This window comes from Manis javanica, chromosome 3, assembly GCF_040802235.1.
Source record: "Manis javanica isolate MJ-LG chromosome 3, MJ_LKY, whole genome shotgun sequence".
NCBI lineage: Eukaryota > Metazoa > Chordata > Mammalia > Pholidota > Manidae > Manis > Manis javanica.
Window position 1 is genome coordinate 39,004,666 of NC_133158.1, and position 19,718 is coordinate 39,024,383.

At 52.7% G+C, this 19,718-nt stretch overlaps 1 protein-coding gene across 10 annotated transcripts in view; it reads right to left on the bottom strand.

Annotated features, from left to right (window-relative positions):
* PCNT (pericentrin) overlaps positions 1 to 19,718 on the bottom strand; it is a 127,185-nt gene that overhangs the window by 15,126 nt on the left and 92,341 nt on the right. For 5 of the 10 annotated variants that reach the window (XM_073231174.1, XM_073231172.1, XM_073231170.1 and 2 more), the window contains 11 exons: positions 19,572 to 19,671; positions 16,714 to 16,868; positions 13,269 to 13,433; positions 12,526 to 12,699; positions 11,734 to 11,917; positions 10,391 to 10,613; positions 10,097 to 10,247; positions 9,083 to 9,469; positions 6,101 to 6,309; positions 5,261 to 5,363; positions 4,301 to 4,453 (listed from right to left, as the gene is read on the bottom strand). In XM_073231174.1, the coding sequence (XP_073087275.1) occupies positions 4,301 to 4,453; positions 5,261 to 5,363; positions 6,101 to 6,309; positions 9,083 to 9,469; positions 10,097 to 10,247; positions 10,391 to 10,613; positions 11,734 to 11,917; positions 12,526 to 12,699; positions 13,269 to 13,433; positions 16,714 to 16,868; positions 19,572 to 19,671 (2,004 nt within the window). Of the gene's footprint in view, positions 1 to 4,300; positions 4,454 to 5,260; positions 5,364 to 6,100; positions 6,310 to 9,082; positions 9,583 to 10,096; positions 10,248 to 10,390; positions 10,614 to 11,733; positions 11,918 to 12,525; positions 12,700 to 13,268; positions 13,434 to 16,713; positions 16,869 to 19,571; positions 19,672 to 19,718 lie in introns of those variants that run through there. The other 5 variants (XM_073231171.1, XM_073231169.1, XM_073231175.1 and 2 more) reach the window with 5 other exon arrangements.

Consider the following 19,718-nt stretch of genomic DNA (forward strand, 5'->3'; position numbering starts at 1 on the left):
TGATGATCCATGTGCACCTGAGAAGAATGTGTATCCTGTTGCTTTTGGATGTAGAGTTCTATAGATGTCTGTTAGGTCCTTCTGTTCTAGTGTGTTGTTCAGTGCCTCCATGTCCTTACTTATTTTCTGTCCGGTGGATCTATCCTTCGGAGTGAGTGGCGTGTTGAAGTCTCCTAAAATGAATGCATTGAATTCTATTTCCTCCTTTAGTTCTGTTAGTATTTGTTTCACATATGCTGGTGCTCCTGTGTTGGGTGCATATATATTTATAATGGTTATATCCTCTTGTTGGACTGAGCCCTTTATCATTATGTAATGTCCTTTATCTTGTTACTTTCTTTGTTTTGAAGTCTATTTTGTCTGATACTAGTACTGCAACACCTTCTTTTTTCTCCCTGTTGTTTGCATGAAATATCTTTTTCCATCCCTTTACTTTTAGTCTGTGCATGTCTTTGGGTTTGAAGTGGGTCTCTTGTAAGCAGCATATAGATGGGTCTTGCTTTTTTGTCCATTCTATTATTCTGTGTCTTTTGATTGGTGCAATCAGTCCATTTACATTTAGGGTGATTATTGAAAGATATGTACTTATTGCCATTGAAGGCTTTAAGTTTGTGGTTACCAAAGGTTCAAAGTTAGCTTCTTTAGTATCTTACTGTCTAACTTAACTCGCTTATTGAGCTATTATAAAAACTGTCTGGTGATTCTTTATTTCTCTCCCTTCTTAATCCTCCTTCTCCATTCTTTATATATTGGTTGTTTTATTCTGTGCTCTTTTGTGTTTCCTTTAACTGCTTTTGTGGGTAGTTGATTTTATTTTTTGCCTTTAGTTAGTATTTGGTTGGTCTGCTTTCTTTGCTGTGATTTTATTTTCTCTGGAGACATCTATTTAGTCTTAGGAGTGCTCCCATCTACAACAGTCCCTCTAAAATACCCTGTAGGGGTGGTTTGTGGGCAGCAAATTCCCTCAACTTTTGCTTCTCTGGGAATTGTTTAATCCCTCCTTCATATTTAAATGATAATTGTGCTGGATACAGTACCCTTGGTTCAAGGCCCTTGTTTCATTGCATTAAATATATCATGCTATTCTCTTCGGGCCTGTAAGGTTTCTGTTGAGAAGTGTGATGATAAACTGATGGGTTTTCCTTTGTAGGTGACCTTTTTCCTCTCTCTAGCTGCCTTTAAAACTGTCCTTGTCCTTGATCTTTGCCATTTTATTTATTATGTGTCTTGGTGTTGTCCTCCTTGGGTCCCTTCTGTTGGGAGTTCTGTGTACTTCTACGGTCTGATCGATTATTTCCTCCCCCAATTTGGGTGAGTTTTCTGCAATTATTTATTCAAATACACTTTCCATCTCTTTTCCTCTCTCTTATTCTTCTGGTACCCCTATAATGCTGATATTGTTCCTTTTGGATTGGTCACACAGTTCTCTTAATATTGTTTCATCCCTGGAGATCATTTTATCTCTCTCTACCTCAGCTTCTCTGTGTTTCTGTTCTCTGGTTTCTATTTCATTAATGGCCTCTTGCACCTCATCCAGTCTGCTCTTAAATCATTCCAGAGATTGTCTCATTTCTGTAATCTCCCTCTGGACATCATCCCTTAGCTCTTGCATATTTCTCTGAAGATCCATCAGCATGGTTATGACCTTTATTTTGAATTCTTTTTCAGGGAGATTGGTTAAGTCTATCTCCCCAGATTCCTTCTCAGGAGAGGATGTCTGGGTTAGTCTGGTTTGTATCAAATTCTTCTGCCTTTTCATGGCGATAGAGGCAGTTGTCGGGAGCTGGTGCACTTGTCGGCTGGGAGAACGTCCCTTCTTGTTGATTTGTGGCCTTCCTTTCCTGGGAGAACAGTGACCTGTAGTGGCTTGTGCTGGGCAGCTGCATGCAGACGGTACCTCTGATTCTTGCCTGGCTGCTGTGGAGTAAGCTCCGTGGCTGCTGTGGGCATGGCCTGCCTCAGGCTGCTGCTCCCAATATGGCGGAGCGGCGTTGGAGGGGAAACGGGCTAGAGACTGTTCATCTCCGTGAGGGGCCTCCTAGCTGCGCTGCCGCCCAGGGAGTTAGGGCACCTGGAATTCCCCAGGATTCCCAGCTGCTGGGCTAAGTGTCCCGGGATGCTTCCGTCCAGCTGTGGGGTCCCTGTCCCTTTAAGACTTTCAAAAAGCACTTGCTTTTCTTTGTCCTGGGTGCGCCAGCTGTGGGGACCTGCTTACAGGTCTTACTATCCCGTTTCCCTAGTATCCAGCACCCCACGCACTGTGTCTGCGCTCCAGTGTGGATGGCTAGGGCTGGGTGTTCAGCAGCTCTGGGCTCCCTCTCCTTCCCCGCTCAGACTCCTCTCCTCCCGCCAGGAGCTGGGGGGAAGGGTGCTCAGTTCCCGCCGAGCTGCGGCTTGTATCTTACCCCCTTCGCGAGGTGCTGGGTTCTCGCAGGTGTAGATGTAGCCTGGCTGTTGTCCTGTATCTTCTGGTCTCTATTTTAGGGATAGTTGTATTTGTTGTATTTTCAAAAATATATATGGTTTTGGGAGGAGATTTCCACTGCTCTACTCACGCCGCCATCTCGGCTCCTCCCTCTCTATTCTTTTTTTTATTGCTGAATAATATTCCATTGAAGGTATGTCATGTTTTATTTTTCCATTCATCAATTAATGCACATTGGGGTTATTTCCATTTCTCACTGTGATCAATAGGGTGATAGAAAAATTTGTGAACAAGTTTTATATGGACATATATTTTCACTTCTCCTGGGTAAATACTTTGCAGTGGAATTGCTGGGTTAAGACAGTGGTTCTATGTTTAACTTGAAGGAAGTTACTGACTGTTAGAATCTCCCCAGTTCTTCCTACATTGATCTATGGATTTAATACAATCCCAGTCAACATAACTAGCAAAATTCTGTAATTTATATCAGAGGAAGAGGAACTAGAACAGCCAAATAATTTACAAAGAAAAGATTATAGCATTCCTATGACCTGATATGAAGATATAACATGAATTTGCATTAATCAGGCAGCTGTTCAAGGATAGACAGACAAGTGGAGCCACAGAGAGGGTCTAGGCATATGTGCACTAGTCCTGGTGCCCGGCTTTGACACAGGTGCACAGTTCAAGGAGAAAGGACAATCTTTTCAACAAAGTAAGCCAGAATAACTGGCATCTACATGAATAAAAATAATCCTCAACCTACCCACAGACCATGAACAAAAATTAACTCAAAATGGATCTTAGACCTAAGTGTAAAAAGGGAAAACTATAAAATTCTTGGTGTGATCTGTAAACAGACCAACTGATACAAAGGATTTCATCAAAATTAAAAATTGGTGTTTTTCAAATCATACAGAGAAGGAGAGAACATTGCTGAGAAAATATTTGCAAATCACCTATTTGACCCAGGAGTTATATTTGAAATATATGAAGAGCTCTCAAAACTCAACAAGAAAACAAACCAACCTAAAAATGGGCAAAAGATTGAGATTACTTCACCAAAGAAGCTCCATGAATGCCACATCACTCACCCCTCTCCAAATGCTAAAGGAACACTGAGAACCCTGGACGCTAGGACACGAGCAGCTGCCCTCTCACTGTGCCAAGGCTGCGCCATGCGGTGCACAGAATCTCCACAGAACCCTCACAGGACCCAGCAACCCCGCTCCTGGGTGTTTACACCTGAGCAAAGGGCTCTGCACACAAATTACTCCCAGGAATCAGAAATTGGAAAAAGCATCCTCAGGCTGCTCAGGTCCATCAATGCCCATGAGGACTCAGACGCACCATGACAGGAGGGAAGGGCCCTTCAAAAGGTCACACGCTGCACATTCCTCTTACGTGGACAACATACAAGAGAAGCAGAGCCGGGGGAGGGGCCTGCCCGCCCGCAGGGGTCAGGTGTGGCCACACAGCTGGTCACACGACTACACAAGCATGAAAACTCGGTATGTCACACCAACAAGTGCCAGATTTTACTGCATATCAATCAAAAATTATTTTTAAGAAGTTTTCATTGTAAAAAAAGTAAAGCAAATCACTGACACAAAATAACCTATGTGTAAAAAGAAAGAATTAGGCATTCCACAAAAGAAGTCTGTCAGACTACACAATCAGGAAAATGATCAATCATTAGGTAAAAGTAAAAAAAACTGAGTCAAAATTTCCTTTCACGGACAAGAATCACACTTCACCTCACAGCGAGGGTTAGCGTGTCCCAGTGTGAACAGAGCAGAGAATCCACTAAAACGTTAAGATACCCGACACCCAGTGCAGCCAGGGAGGTGGAGCCCGCAGGGCATGGGCACCTACACGTATTGCCTGCAGGGTCTCCTTGGGCCTGGACGCAGCCCCGCGCAGCCCCGCCTTTCCCCGGCTCCCTGCGCCCAGCCTCCTCCTGAGGGAGTCATTGTCCTGCAGCAGCGTGTCCACCAGCCGGACCTGGAGCTCTGCTGTCATTTCCTTCTTGAAAAGGAGAAGACAAAAATAAACAAGAAAGAATTTTGTTGTTAAAAGGCATGCAAGCTGCTTGTGTCTTTATTGTTGGTTACTGCAGGGTCATGATTTTAGGCATATTTGGGGTTCAGTGGGAAGCTTGTGGGGCTGGGTAGGACCGTCCGTCTAGGACAGCAAATAATAAAAACCTAATGAATCATGTTTCTCTTCAATCTTCTGTAAACAGACCTGCAAAACACCAGGCTGCCTGAAGGACGTACATCTGTACCAACAGCCAGACAGCCCCACGAACAGGGCACACACACTTGAACAGGGGGACACACTGTGTGTTCTCCCGAGGGGCCAATGGAAAAGGCCCACAAATGCCCATCACCCCATCATCAGTGGCATTCTGGCTGGGTCAGGGTGGGGCCGTGAGATCAGCGCAGACAAGAGGGGCAGCGCCAGCCCCAACTGGTCCAGCTTGGCGGGTGGGCGGGGGCACAGGTCAGCTCTCCTGCTGCCCAACACGCATGCTGCTGTCATGATCAGTGTCCTATTTGCTAATGGTCACAAAACCAGGGCTTTGAACAGGGAGCACAGCGTCCCAGGGCCAGGCCGAGAGTGTTTCTCTAGCTCAGGCTCAGCCCCGGCATTCCTGGGGGGAGCTGCTGGGCTGCACAAGGCTGGGGGACACGGGAGGGGCATGGCTGCCCTGACCTGGGAGGGCCTGGCGGTCATGCAGCTGGGGGGCTTCATCCTCCACCTACCCAGCACACGGGAGAAGGGGGGCAAGGAAGGGGGGGAGGCAGCCAAGTGTAGGCCGCACCTTCCCACCTGTGAGGAGTCTGTGGCACTCAGTTCAGACTTGAGTTCTTCTAATGTTCTCAGCAAAGATGCCACTGCTTTCTCATTGGATGATGTCCAATCATTGATTGTCCTGTAAGAATAAATGGACATTTAAAGACTCACATGGATGCCGACAGTCGTCCAAAGCCTCCAAGGACTCTGGAGAGACAGTGAGGGGGTTGGTGCGGCACCAGGAGGACACACGTGTGGACCGCTGGTGAACACACATGTGAGCTGCTTCATCAAGTTGTGTTCTGTCCATAAGTGGGGGCTGGGAGCCTCTTGGATGATGGGGACAGCTGTGAGGTGGTGCAGACCCGGGGATACAGCCTGAAGCCCAGAGGTTTGGGGGGCCTCCTGCTCCTTCCCGCTGGGCTCCCGAGTCTGCTGCTCAGCACTGTCAGGAGGAAACTGCCCAGAGGAGACGCTGCTAAGTCAGATCTGACCACAGACGGGAGAACCGTATTTTCTGAGTTGCTGTGTTCACAGAAAAGGGCAAGCAGGAATCTTTCTGGTTGTACAAAATGCCAGGGTCCCGGCTCCTTGACCATATGGACGCATCCTCGTCATGGCCCCTCAGGGGGCAGACGCAGGACCCAGGGGCACCCCAAGCTTGGGCAGGAAGGGGCAGGCATTGGGCTGGATCCCCGGGGTAACGTGTATAAAGGCACAGGGAGAGCTTGGGCTTCTGTCACAGGACACCACTGCCGCCCACCGTGCAAACCCGTGGGGAAGAAGCAGTCTTGTTAGAGCAGGGACCCGACCACACACAACTAGACCCGAGAGCGTCCACTGCCCTGGGGTGCGCATGTGCTCCAAGGGACTTGCCTGTCCACAGCCTGGCTGATAAAGCTGGTCAGAAGCCCAGCCACCCAGAGCAGCTGCTGCCGAGTCTTCTCCAGGCCCTGCTGCTGCTCTCGGATGCGCTCAGAGTCTGGGGAGGCACGGGCCTCTACGCTGGCCTGCAGGTCCCTCACCGTCCGCTGCAGCTGCCGGATCCTATGCTCATCTCTCTGGCACTGTAACTCGAGTTCTCGCTGGTATTGGTGGCAAGCAACAGAGAAGTCCCTCACAGTCACACTCCAAGAGCCAAAGACCAGAAACCTTGCAGAGACACAGAGGCCCCTCCCCAGCACCGGCCCCTGGCTCAGGGGGCTGTCTGCACACAGCCCTCCACCGGGAGCCAGGACTCAATCCCCCAACCCTACACACTGCACCTCCCACCACACGGGGTCAGGACAGCCCCTGCTTAGGGACACAGAATCATACTCCAGAGATTCCACAGTAAAGGCCCACCTTTCACGTTGGCGCACTATTAGGCCTCACCAGGCTCAGGTTAAGTAATCCTACCCCCAACCCAGGAAGAGGAGGTCTGGGACTCAAAAACAACAGGACTCTCCACAGGCCTGCTAGAGTCTCCCCAACACATACCCGCATGCAAACACATGTGTACTTACACAAAACATATACACTGACACATGGATAAGCAGAAACAGAGCCGTGTGAGCATGAGTACAAATGCACGAGACACACACACGCATAGCATGGAGCCGGGGGCCTGAGCTCAGGGCCCTCTGGCCTCTAGGCTGGCCCCAAGGAGCAGACACCTCCACACGAGCATCACCCCCACCCTCGGGGGGGTCAATGAAGATGGCAGGACAAGAGCCCCACACCTGGGGACACTTGGACAAGCTTGCCAAGCTGGGGAGCACCTCAGAGCCCAGAGCCGAGGGAACCCATGGCCACTCCTCCACGCCCCGTCCACTTCCCCAGACTTCCACTGATGAAACACTACAGCTACTTTGATGGCTATTCACCGGCATGCTACAACACGGACAGACCCTGAGAATGTTGTGAAAGGCCAGCGGGTATGTGGTTCCACATCCATCCAGGCCCACCATGGGGAAGCTCCACAGGAACCAAGAGGCATGTGGCCGCTGGGGGCTGGGCAGGGAGACGGGCGCCTGCTGGGGGGTATGGGTACGAATCAGGGTGATGACCGTATTCTAAAATCGGCAGTAGTGAGGGGGGCACAATTCTGAATACCCTAAAAACCACTGAATTGTTCAATTTAAATTGAACTCAATGGTATGTGAATTTTACCTGGGTAAAGCTGATGAGAAATATCAATCACATCCCTCATGTGAACTTACAAAGCTGATTTTGTAGCATTTTGGAATCTGATTTATCCTTGTAACATTTAGAAATCTAGTTTTGTTCTTAGAAATACTCATTTCTCAACTGTTTCATTCAAGTAAACCATTAAAAAGGCCAGACCATTGGTTTTCCTTGTATGTTTTAAAAAACTTACTTGTATTTTCACGAAACACAAAAACACCAGATGTAAAGGTATTTTCTTACAGTTTTTAAAAAATATTTTTAAAGAGGGCAGAATAAATGTCAAACCATGAGAAGATTCAGGATATAATTTCCTCAGAAAGAAAGGCTTTTGGACATAAAATGTATCTAAAATTAAGGCCCCCCAAAAATAAGAGAACATCTCTTCACCATCCTGTGAGGCCAAACTTGTCTGGGCATCAAAACCACAGGACTACAGACTGGCATCCCTCATGAACACAGAGGCAAAATCCTCAACCAGATACTGGCAAACTGCATCTAGCACTACATAAAAAGGAACTATAGACCAAAACTGATGGGATTCACTTCAAGAATGCAAGAATGGTTCAACATATGAAAATCAATGTAATTCACCACTATCAACACAGGATAAAAACCACAGATCTCAAAAGACACTAAAAAGCCCAATCTAGTACTCTCTCAAAGTTAAAAATAAAAAACAGAGAAGGAATAGAAAAGAACTTCCTCTGATAAAGGGCACCAATGAAAGTCCCTCAGCCACCACCATGCTGAACGGTGAGACTGGGCGCTTTCCCAGGGGGACAAGGCGAGGATGCCCACCTCCCATTCCATGTCCGAGCCAGGCAGTCAGCCGGGAAGAGGAAAGAAAAGGCCTTCCGAGTGGAAGGGAAGTAAAACCGTCTATGAGCAGAGGACACAATCTCATACATGGGAAATCCCAAAGCATGAATTAGAAAACACTGGGGATAGTAAGCTCAGCAACGTTACAGGACACAGATCAATAAACAAAAATGAACTGTATTGCTACACACTGGCCACCAACAGTCTGAGATGAAGTTTTAAGATGACCATTACACTTAACATAGCATCAAAATGGAGAGGAACCCTTAGGAATAAATCTGACAAGAAGTGCAGTGCTCACGGCTGAAACCACCGGAGGCGGAGGCCTGACAGACGGAGACCTTCCTGCCTTGCAGGCCGGGGCCGGGCTCTTCCACCCAAAGCCAGACTCTGTGCGGTCCCATCAGAACCCTGACAGCCTCTTCTGCGGGAGAGGAAAGGCTGACCATCAAAGGCACACGGCACGGCAAGGGCCACAAACACACACACTGCGCTGGGAGAGCTGAGCCGGAGGACTGGCACCTCCTGACTTCAGAGCTCGCTGCAGGACTGCGGTCACACAGGGGTCCCAGTTAGGACAGATGTGGGAGACACCCTCATGTCTCCCACCCGCTGCCATGGTGGTCAGTGCTGACACCCAGCACTGGCGCACACCAGTCTCTCCTTGTCTCTCTGCCACTTCTCCGTGCCCACGTGCCTCTGCCTGGTCCCCGCTCCTCGCGCCCTGGTGTCCTCCAGCTCTGACAGCCTTGGGTGTAACCACTCTAACTGCCTGCAGCTACGCAGGCTTCTCCGCTCTTGCTCCAGACCACACAGCTCCCGACTCCGGGTCTGCAGGACCTCCAGGGCCGACTTCCACACGGCACTTACCTCCTTCTCTCTTCGGAGCTCCTCGCAGCGCCGCTGCGCCTGGGCCTCCTGCTGCCGTGCCGCCTCCAGCGCGGCCCGCAGGCCCTTCAGCTCCCACCCCAGAGAGTGCGGCGTGCGTGCCTCCTGTGTTCTGCGGCTCAGCTGTTCCGTCAGGAGCCGCTCATGGTGCAGAGCCTCGGACAGCTCCAGAGACCGGCCCTCCTCGGCCGCCAGTGACCTCTGCAGCTCGGAGAGCCGGCCGCGCTCCTGGGCCAGCAGCGCCTCGCAGCGCGAGGACTCGATCCGCAGCTCCTTCTGGAGGTTGTCCCTGGCCGTCCGCTCGTGTTCTAGCGCGACACGCAGCCGCTCACCCTGAGCACACTCCTGCTCCAAGGACTTTCTCAACTCCTGGGAAAGGGATCAGGAAAATTCTGTCAGGAGGAAAAGTACCTCAACAGATTTCTTGCCCACATTCCTGCTGATATCCTTCAACATAGCAATAACTCCTTTTGAAATCTGTCCTGCGGAGAAAGAAGAAAGTGCAATCATTTTCAGTTATTTTGATGCTCACCCCTGGATAAAGTACACTTTTGGAAGCAACACACGTGCCTCGGGCTCAGCCTCCCTTCGGCCTGACACCAACACCTGGACACTAAAGACACAGCAGGCTTGCTCTGAACCAGTCTCTGTCACTGAAAGACAGCTTCACCCACCCCGGAACTGATGGTGCGCTTGTTCAGGACCTACAGGACACCTGCTGGACACGGGGCCATCAAGTTGCCAAATGAAACGCCAGTTCACACACGCAGCAGGCATCACACGCAGAAGCTGGGTCACTACACTGGCTCATTTTGACCCTAGCTTCTAAGCCTGCAGCCGCCTTGCAGAAAACGAAACTCCAAGGTAGCACAGCATGGGTGCTCTGGCACCATGCTGTCTCTCACTCCCTGCATCATGAAGGACGGCCTCCTCCCGGGTGTGCCGCCGCACACAGGAGCCTAGAAGAACGGGCACGCACGGCCCACCTGCCCTTACCTCCAGGGCCTTGGTGCTCTGTGCCTCGCTCTGCAGGCGCTGCAGCTGCTCCTCCTCCAGCCGGCTCTGCAGGGCACGCTCCTTCCCACGCCCGCCCTCCAGCTCCTGCAGGGCAGCCTGCAGGCTGTTCTCCTTGCTGTCCAGTGTGGACCTGTGGGGACAGACCGCCAGGCTCTGTGTCACAGAGCACTCTGGAAGGGACACGGGTGGCCCAGGGCTCCTAGAAGGTCAGGCCACGACCAGCCGCACCCTCACCATCCACTTGCGTCCACCGGGCCATGGGGCGGCACCCACCTCAGCTGGAGCACCTCCTTCTGCGTGCTGTGGAGGGATGCCAGCAGCCTTTCATTGTCCTCTTTACACTCACAGAGCTCAGACCTCAAATCCCTGACTGCCTTCTGTTCCACTACCAGGAGCTTCTGAGCATCACTTGCTCTCTCTTGCTCTTCACCCAGCGTCTTCTGTAGATTGCTAGCTATACATTTTTCCTGCTCAACTTTATATGCCAATAACTCAACTAAAAAAGAGATCAAAGAATGTAAAATAGTGTTATTCACAAGTCCAAAGGGAACCATACAAATGACTTAACAGATTAAAAACAAACCAGTAATAGGACAGGGATGTATCAACCTGGGGGGAAATGAAATTCCTATGACCTAGAAGCCTTCACTTCTGACAGAGCCTGGACACTTGGGGACATATTCATCGCAGCCTGCTGGCTGGTGAGAACCTGGGACACACAGGCAGGGGGGCACACACTCTCCTAGCCCCTGGAGCTGCATCAGTCTGGGGTCTTCTCAGAGCCAGAGGGGGAGCTAGGCTGAGATGAGCCTTCGTGTTTGAGGCCACTCAGAACCCCTGCTGCCTGGTGCTCAAAGACCAGCGTGTCACCTGAAAATGCTACCACAGCCACCACTCCTAGGCTACATGCCTCCCACAGAGACAAGCTCTAAGGAAGAGCTCTCCCTGAACTCACGGATGGTATCACCTGGTTCTACACCAGCCCTTCTGGGAAGCAGGACAGGCGCCAACCATCCATGAAGCCGGCTAGACTCCAACACCGACACACCGACACCAGAAGAAAGCTACTGGTGTGGATGCAAAACGCCAGCAAACCAGCCAGGAAATGTACAAAGGAGAATGTGCGATGACAAGGCCTGGCCTGAACACAAGGCCACTGCCCTTAGACTATAGTTGACACCCCAGGCTGAGGGACGGATGGAGTGTTCCCCATGCCCAGTGCAACTGGTAAGAAAAGAGGTGGCTGGGAAAGAAAAATTTTAAATGTTTTTTTATTCACAGATGACACGAGCATCTGTATAAAAAAATCCCACAGAATCTAAATTAAATGCAGAAACCTGCAGCAGGCAGCTTCGGCCTCCAGCACAACCCAGATCCAAACGCTCCTGGAGGATTAGACGGAGTCATGGGCCCCACCCGGCTCCGTCTCGCAGAGTCCTACTCTCGGGGTGCTGATGCCAGAGCTACAGTCCCTGCACTCAGGGACCTGGGGAAACCAGGAACAGACCACTGCCACCAGACCCAGCACTGGGCAGCCAGAGGGGCTCTGCTGATAGGCACGTTGCCTCACTGAACGGGTGACGCCAGGTGGGTGGGGACGCAAGGGCAGTACCCACCCTGTCTGCGCAGCTGGCGCTCCTGCTGGCTTCCGTGGGCCTGTGCGCTGGTCAGGGCTGCACACAGCTGCTGCAGCTTCTCCTGGTTCTGCAGGTGCGTCATCCGCAGCTGGGCACGCAGAGCCTGGATCTCGCCAAGCAAGCTGCTCCTGTCTGAGAGAGGCAGGTGCTCCGAGGGCTTCTCCTGCACGTGTGCCCAAGGACGGGCAGTCAGGAATCACATGCATAGCCACTGGCAGGCGCCACCAGGTAGATGGGGAACCAGGCCAGGGCAGGAGCAGCCTGCCACCCACACGCCGTGCTCGGTCTGCTGGCTCACACCCGTTGGCCCTGTGCCCCGGCCCCCCCGGGGGTGAGGACAGCTGGTGGGAGGGCATGTGTGCCAGAGGTGGAATGGAACCCTCAGGCACCCTGGTCTGCCTTCTGGGCCTGGTCTGTGCCTGGGGCTGCCCTGACCTGCTGCAGCCCTGCATCTGGACGTTGATGCCCTCTTATGAGGAAATGGAAAACAGGCCTCCAGGCCCCAGAGCAGATGCCCCCAGCCCTGACCCTCCAACCCTGGACTCAGCACTCATAGCTGGGGGCTGGTCTGGGGACTGGCCTTTCACTTTTAAGGAAAGCCAGTTATTTATGGACAGAGGGACATTGTCCGGGACACAGGCGCACTACTCTCCATTTTGTGAGATTCACGCATAAAAACGCAGTGCTTCCCTGGACAGGGCAGAACTTCCTCTCCAGCCATGGCCACACGTACAGGTGGGGAGGCTGGCCTCTCTGTCGGGAGGCACTCACCCGCCCCCACACCATCTGCTGCCGCCTCGGCTGCAAGGAGCCGGGGTCCCCAGGGTCGGAGCTGCAGATCCAGGGCCACAGTTTGGCTGGCAGCGTGTCCTGCTCTGTTCCAAACACCTGCTGGGCCCCCTGCAGGAATTCCCTTCTCCAGGTGAGGCTCACGTCAGGAGGCTCCTAAAACACGGGGACACAGGGCTTGGTGTTCTCACAAAAGCACCAGCAGGTTCAAACAGAAACTGCCGAACAGACGGGGGCAGGGGAGCCGCAAGTGCCCCCAGCCACCCAGCGGTAGGAGAGCCCGAGAGGGCACTAGGGCGAAGGGGTAGGCGGACGCGCGGGCCAGGGTCTCGGGACAGCCCGAGGTCATCGTGGTGCCATGAATGGGGTGCTCAAGCCCACTGCCCCTTCCCCAGCAGTTCCTGGGCCTGGCTGTGGGTGCTGCCCCTCTCCCTCCACATCCCATGACAGCTGGTCCCGTGGACGTGGCTCAGCATCTGCCCTTGACTCTGCGCTGCCCCTGGACCAGCCACCGGCTCCTTGGCTGCACAGTGGATACCCCTGTGTCCCCACCCTCCCCACTGCGCCTCCCAGAAGAGTGGCCACCGTCCCCATCCCCTGCGCCCCAGCCGCCCGTCGCTGCTGGCCCACCTCTCACTCCCGGCTCCCACTTACTTGGCCGAGCGATTTCCTAAATTTGGTTCCTGTCTGCTACTCCTCTACTTTCACACAAAGCACCCCCATACCTTCTCTCCCTTTTGGGGTACAGCCTCCAGCAGGCCCTGGGCCTCCCTCAGGATGCACTCGAGCACCATGTGCGGCTTGCCCTCGCTCGGGGCACTGGCAGGTGTGCAGCATTCGGACAAGGCCAATATGTGGCGGCTCTCATCACACACCATCTGCAGCAAAGCCTGCAGCAGACAGGAATTTTGGGAAGAAGGAAAGCAGGCATGTGTTCCTCCACTCTGGCCCACCACCACCTGGGAACGGTGCTCCCACGGCCTTCATGCCAAAAAGCAGACTACTGTTCTGACCACAAGGTTTCCACACTCCCCTCCACCAAGACCCTCAGAGACAACTCGGGACCAGCCCTGAGAGGGAATTTCTGCGTAAGCTCTCCAAGGCGGGCCCCATGATTTAGCCATTCACCTGCTCCTCTTGGTGGGCGCTGTCCCCCCACACACGTGGGAGAACTCAGGACAGGGCTTCAGGCCATGGACACACCGTGGGCTTCTCTGGCTCCCCTGAGGCCACACTGTTGTGCTGCAAGGATGCCCCAAGGGGAGCCTGTGTGCGCATCCCAGCCGGCAGGTCGCCTCCTGAGATGGCACGTGTGGGTGACAGAGGGCTGGCTACCAGCCACCCTGGCCCTCAGGGCCCCCATGGGGCCCAGATGCAGGGAGCCAGGAGACACCAGCACTGTGCCCTGCCTGTGGGGTCTGTGCGCAGGAACAGGCCCTCCATGCCATGGGGGTCTGAGCTTATGGAGGAAGCGGCTGGCTGCCCCAGAGCTGTCCCCACGGAGAGGCTGGTGGCAGGACCACCGTCAAGTACAGAGGGCCTGTGGAGGTCCCTGCACCATGTGCAAGGCTTCACGACAGCGGCACACCAGCCTTAAAGTTCAGGAAAAAAGACTGATTAGTGTGCCAAGCAGCAAGATGTAGAGCCAGCAGTGAAGAGGCCCACAACAGCCAGCCAGCTAGACATAGTTTTTGCTATGATTCTAATAGTATGACCCCAAAAGGTGAAATATCAATACAGAAGTGCTACAGACCAAATCATACGTTAAGTTTACTTTAAAGGGAGTTATCCTTAACAATCTAAAGACAATTTCATTTCAAAACAATTTATTTGATGTAAAACTGATGCAAATCAAGGCCCTGTGGTGAGAGCAGGTGTGTCCTGGCTGCAGGTGACAGGTGCTCTGTTCTTTTAACACCTTCCTGGATCTTATACGGAGGTGAAATGCACTTTTAAAAACATCTCTCAAAAAGATCACTGCAGTGAGTAAGGTCGTCTGCCCGCGCCAGCTCAGCTTCCTGGGGGCACCCTTCAGGGACCCAGGTCTGTGCAGATATGGGTTTTCCACAGCTGCCGTGAGAATCAATGGGGAGCAGCAGGACCCTAGGTCTGAGGCTGGTGGGGGTGCAGACTTGCGGTGGCTCAGCCTTTGAGACCATGGACACTATCACTGGAACTTCTGCCCTCTGGACAGTGGCCTTCTGTCCAGGGACCTGCTCTCCCATGGCTACCACCTCCATGCGCTGCTGTTAATCAGCCATGCACACCTGCCTGCAGCTCAGGGCACTGTGGATGCACGGCACTTCCCACCACGGACCGGCCCATAGGCTCCCACTCAGGCATGCTGGCGGCGTAGCCCTGGAGGTGCTGGAGCCTGGCTGCCCATGGCCCCTGCTCAGCAACCCCCAACCCCAGTGCATGCCGGACCTTCCTCCAGGGTGCCCAGCTCAGAAGAGCCCAGAGCGTGGCCACACAACATGCCTGAGCCAGCCCTGAGGTACTGCTGGGGTTTGTGGCCGACGTGTCAGGGAGCACGTCATCACCGCACTTTCAAACAAGACACAGATCCTCTTGATGCTGCCGCCCCCCACGATGAGTGCTGCAGCTCAACACTCCAGAAACATGGCACAGAAGGTCAGGACACAGAAGACCGAGCTTGAAACAGTACGAAAAACCTTTCAGAGAATACCTTTTTGCTATTTTCAATTGGACATAGGAATACTGAAATCACAGGTTCTGACTGAAGCGGACAGAGCGAGCGACAGGGCAACCACTTCCTGACTTACTCTCCTGCCACTGCGGCCGGGCCGGCGCCGCCAGACGCCAAAGGCAGCCTCTGCCGCTTCCTGGCAGGGCTCAGGGCTGCTGGTGGGTCTCGTGTTTGTTTTCTTTTCTGACTACTAAGTGTTAAACATCAAAGCCTAAGAATAAAGAATTGTCACAACAACCAGATTTATTCCTTAAAAATTAGAAATTCCTCTAATACTAGAAATTCTTCTCTAAATACTTGGATTGAAAATGGCAACAGAAATGTCTTTAATGTTTAATGTCATAAGCAATTGAGGAATGCAAAAAAAAGGAAATAGGAAATAAAATACTAGCTAGAAAAAAATTACTCCAATTTCAATCCTTAAAGGAGTAAGAAAAAGTTTTATTCTGAACACAATTTCAGAGAACATTTTAATTAACATCAAACTTATTTTGTTTGGGAATGCGACAAGATAGTGGCATTTTATCATTTATTTATTTGACCAACTTTATATCAATGGTTTTGCCATAAAATGATTTGCTAAAGTTGGGAGAGAAAAGAAAATCCATGAAAGTTCTATAAAAACTCTGCCTTCCAGGTGACGAAACTGCAAACTAAAGGTACCGTGGTTAAACGGTTTTGCAACACACATGAGATATGTCACACTGTCACAAAATGCCACATTATCAGTGAAAGCTGGGAAAAATCGAAAAGGAATTCTGTTTTCTAAGTTAAACGCCAGAATGCTGAGTGGCACCCTCCCCCCTCATCTGAGGGGAACCCAGCTCTGACCCTGGAGTGCTGTGACCATCAGCGCCTCCACAGCCCAGCCCGCTGACCGGGAGGGCCTCCCTGCAGGGCCAGCAGGACCGCAGCAGCGGCTGGGACAGTGGGGTAGGGATGAGCCCAGCCCATCAGCAGGGCTGAGGCTGCAGCCAGGCAGGGCGGCGACCCTGGAGCCTGGACCGGTGCCGTGCTTGGGCTCTGCAGTGGCACAGGGCAGCCCAAAGTCACCTCAGGGAAGGCGAAAGGTCAGTCTCCAGAACCAAACAGAAAAACACAATTACTTCCCAAAACAGGGTCCAAAGTTCTGATTCTTGAACTAAATTCAGGAAGATCAAACCTGGTTTGGTCTCTTGTGATTCATTAACACAACTATACCTGCAGGCCCAGCATGTGCTGTGCCATGACAGCTCGGGAGAGCGGTTACCCTCCTTGGGACCGCGGCCCTAACGGGCTCAGTGGGCCAGGGTCCCACGTGATATGCCCACCCTGGTGCTCCTCACAACAGGGGCTCGGCTTCTGCAAACACTTCTCGGAGGCACGAAAGAGCTGGAGCTGGAGCATGTCTGAGCAGAGCCACCAGGCAGGCACAGAGCAGGCCAGAGAGGGAGGCCCCTCACCACGGCGCCCTGACTTACCTTCACTTGCTGGGGGTGGACTTCCTTCTCCTTCATGGTTTCCACAGGCTGCTGGAACCTTCCAGAGGCAGGAAGAGGCACTGCAGGGCCAGCAGTGGGAGCTCCGAGTCCTCCTGAGCCTCGGTTCAGGATCTCTCCAAACCCCAAGCCATCACCTAGAAACACACCACGAAGTAAGGGCCAACAACTGTGGCTCTCTGGCAGCTTCCCTGGGGATGTTCTCAGAGCACAGGGGGCAGTCAGACCCTGCTTCCCTGTGCACTGTGTGGCCAGGCCCCACAACGCCCAGGACAGCGGTGGCTGAGCCCATCCCAGAAGACATCTTTGGTGAGCTACCAGATGCCACCAGTATTTTCATAAAGACCCAAGATGAGAACTACACACATTAAGAAAAAGTATACTTTGCATGTTTAATATGTTAACATCCATGATTTCAACATAAAGCTTATGGATATCTGAGCTCATTTTTACCTGGATGTGTGTTTTCTGATCCCCCAAGGACACAACAAAACCCACAGGGCCGCACAGAGAACCTGCCCCGCAGACAGACATGCATGGGGCCTGTGCTCGCCAAACCAAGGGAGGCCTGAGCCGTGAGGACAAGACGGCAGGCAGGGGCTGATGCAGCAACAGGCACACATCTGGTCGGGAAAGGTGAGCTCGCTGGATTTGGGGGTAGGTAGAGAAAAGCCCTGAAACTAGCCATCCTGGGCTGAGGAACCCTGGTCTAGAATTTGAGACTCCAGGAACCTCAGTCTGATGGGAAGTGGCCTTGAAACAGTTCCAAACCTCTCAGAAGTGCATAGGTCCCCAAGCCTGGCAGCGTGCAGCTGATTCAAGGAGGCCTGGAAGCACAGGCTCTGGAAAACGGAGGGAGCTGCCCAGCGGGAAAGCAGGGTCAGACCTTCCAGCTGCTTCTCCTGCCAGCGTGCAGCTCAGGGTGACGGAGAAGGTGAGGCCCCCGAGCACAGGGCCTCCAGCGTTAATAAGAGAAGAGTATGAATCCTCAGACGTGCCCAGGAACGTCCAAACATAAGACAGAGTGAAATAGACTGAGAGAGCGGAGGAAGCAGCAGGGTGGAGACAGCAGCAGGAGCGAACTTCAGGGAGACCGCCGTTTCCTCACAGGAGGAAACTGAAGTATCAGCCACAGAACAAGGAAAGGCACAGAAAACGGGCAGCTGGGGAGGAGGAGTGTGTTCGGAGATTCATACAGAGCAGAATGAAGAGCATTTGACATAGCTTGAGAAATAAAGTCCTAACATACAAAGATGTAGAAAAGGAGAGAAAAGAAAACTGGCCCAGGAGGTCTGGTATGTGGTTAACAGAAAATCACAGAAAAATGAGAGAGAACCATAGGGGAAATGGCCACAGGCCTCAGGAAGAAGTTCCAGGGCAGAGGACACACCCCAGGGGCCATGCTGAGGGCCAGCGCGACAGGCGAGTGGGGGCGACGCTGGGTCTGAGACTCTAGCGGGGGAGAGGGCTTCCCACCTAGGAATCTGCACCAAGCCTTACTGCCGACAAATGGAGGCACGGGAAGTTCCCGGGAAAAGGCACATGGAGCGGGCTTTCCTTCGGGAGCTGCTGGGGAACTTACGTCATTGAAGCAATGAACATACATCAAGAAGGGATGAAGGGTCTGACCAGCAGGTGGGCACAGGCCCGGTATAGTGTGGGGAGGCCATGAGGCAGCGAAGGGAAAGGAAGAGAGCCTTGCAAGAGACAACGTGCACCCCCCAGCGGCCCTGCGAGAATCCGGAAGGCAAAGGGAGCATCCCGGGAAAACGGGATAGAGGCCTGTGGAGTGTGTAGCCAGGAAGTTCATGCAAGTGACTCTAACTAGCAAATACGATTTGAAAATAAATCCTAGAGCAAGTTTCTGAGAGTTGCTGTGATGTCCCTGGGGAAGGGCAATCCAGGGCTGTTCCTGGGACCCGCCACTCAAATCCCTAAACCACGCACTTCCCACTGGGACCAATCATGAGCTAAAAGGAACCAGCTGCCGGCCCTGGTCTGCAGATGCCAATGGCTGTGCCTCACATGGTCTCGTTCTCTCAAGTGCTGAATGAGCCAAGAAAGTCAGAACCTCTCACGGTGACTGGCTCATGAACAGCCAGTGACTATAGAGGAAAGAAGGACTCAGATATCAGCTCAGGACAGCCCCCTCGGTGATGACGCAGGCCACAGCCACCAGCAAGGATCTTGTGGCTCCCAAGTCCCTTCCCGAGGACACTTGACAACTAAAAAGGGAAAAATGGGACTAAAACCTGGTGGACATATGGCCAAGGGGTCCACACTGGTGCCCCAGACCTCGTGCTGTGGTGCACCGGGAAGAACACAGCGTCACTGTGCATACTCCAGACACACCAAGATGCGTGTGTGCTGACGGCCCTGCTACAAACCCACAGGGAAGGAGGGGCTGCCCGGAATGCAGGGGCCACACCCCCTCGGGGTCAGCACGGCACGGCCTCCCAGCCCAAAACGTGTGCTCAGGCCCCAGCCTGCCTCTTGCCGTTCTCCATCCTGCAAGAGGCGTCGGAGGCACTATACCAGCAGAGTGTTCTTCTCTATAAAGGGCACTAACGGGATAGGTGGCAAAACCTGAGTCAGGTCTGTAGATGCGCCACAGCCACTTGGTGTTGAGGGGGCACGGTGAACTGGATGTGGTGAAATACATGGAAATTTCAGGAGCAAAGTGCCCTCAGGTCTGCAACCAACACCCAGAGCATAGACACAGAGACAGGGGAGCCTGCACGCCAGCGCGGCCAGAGTATGCAGGGGGCATGAAGGGCACAGGCCCTGCTGTCTGTACCACCCCCACGAGGATGAAGGCTTGCGGGGAGGGGTGCACTCACGCACTGCACTGCCGCCAGGCCTTCCCGCCAGCCCAGGAGACGATGCTGACTTTTGCTGAGAATCAAGAGATGTTATGATGGCATCTTCAACGTCTTTCTCCTGTTCAAGTAGGGGTAGATTTTTAAGTGGTTGTAAAATAACAATAT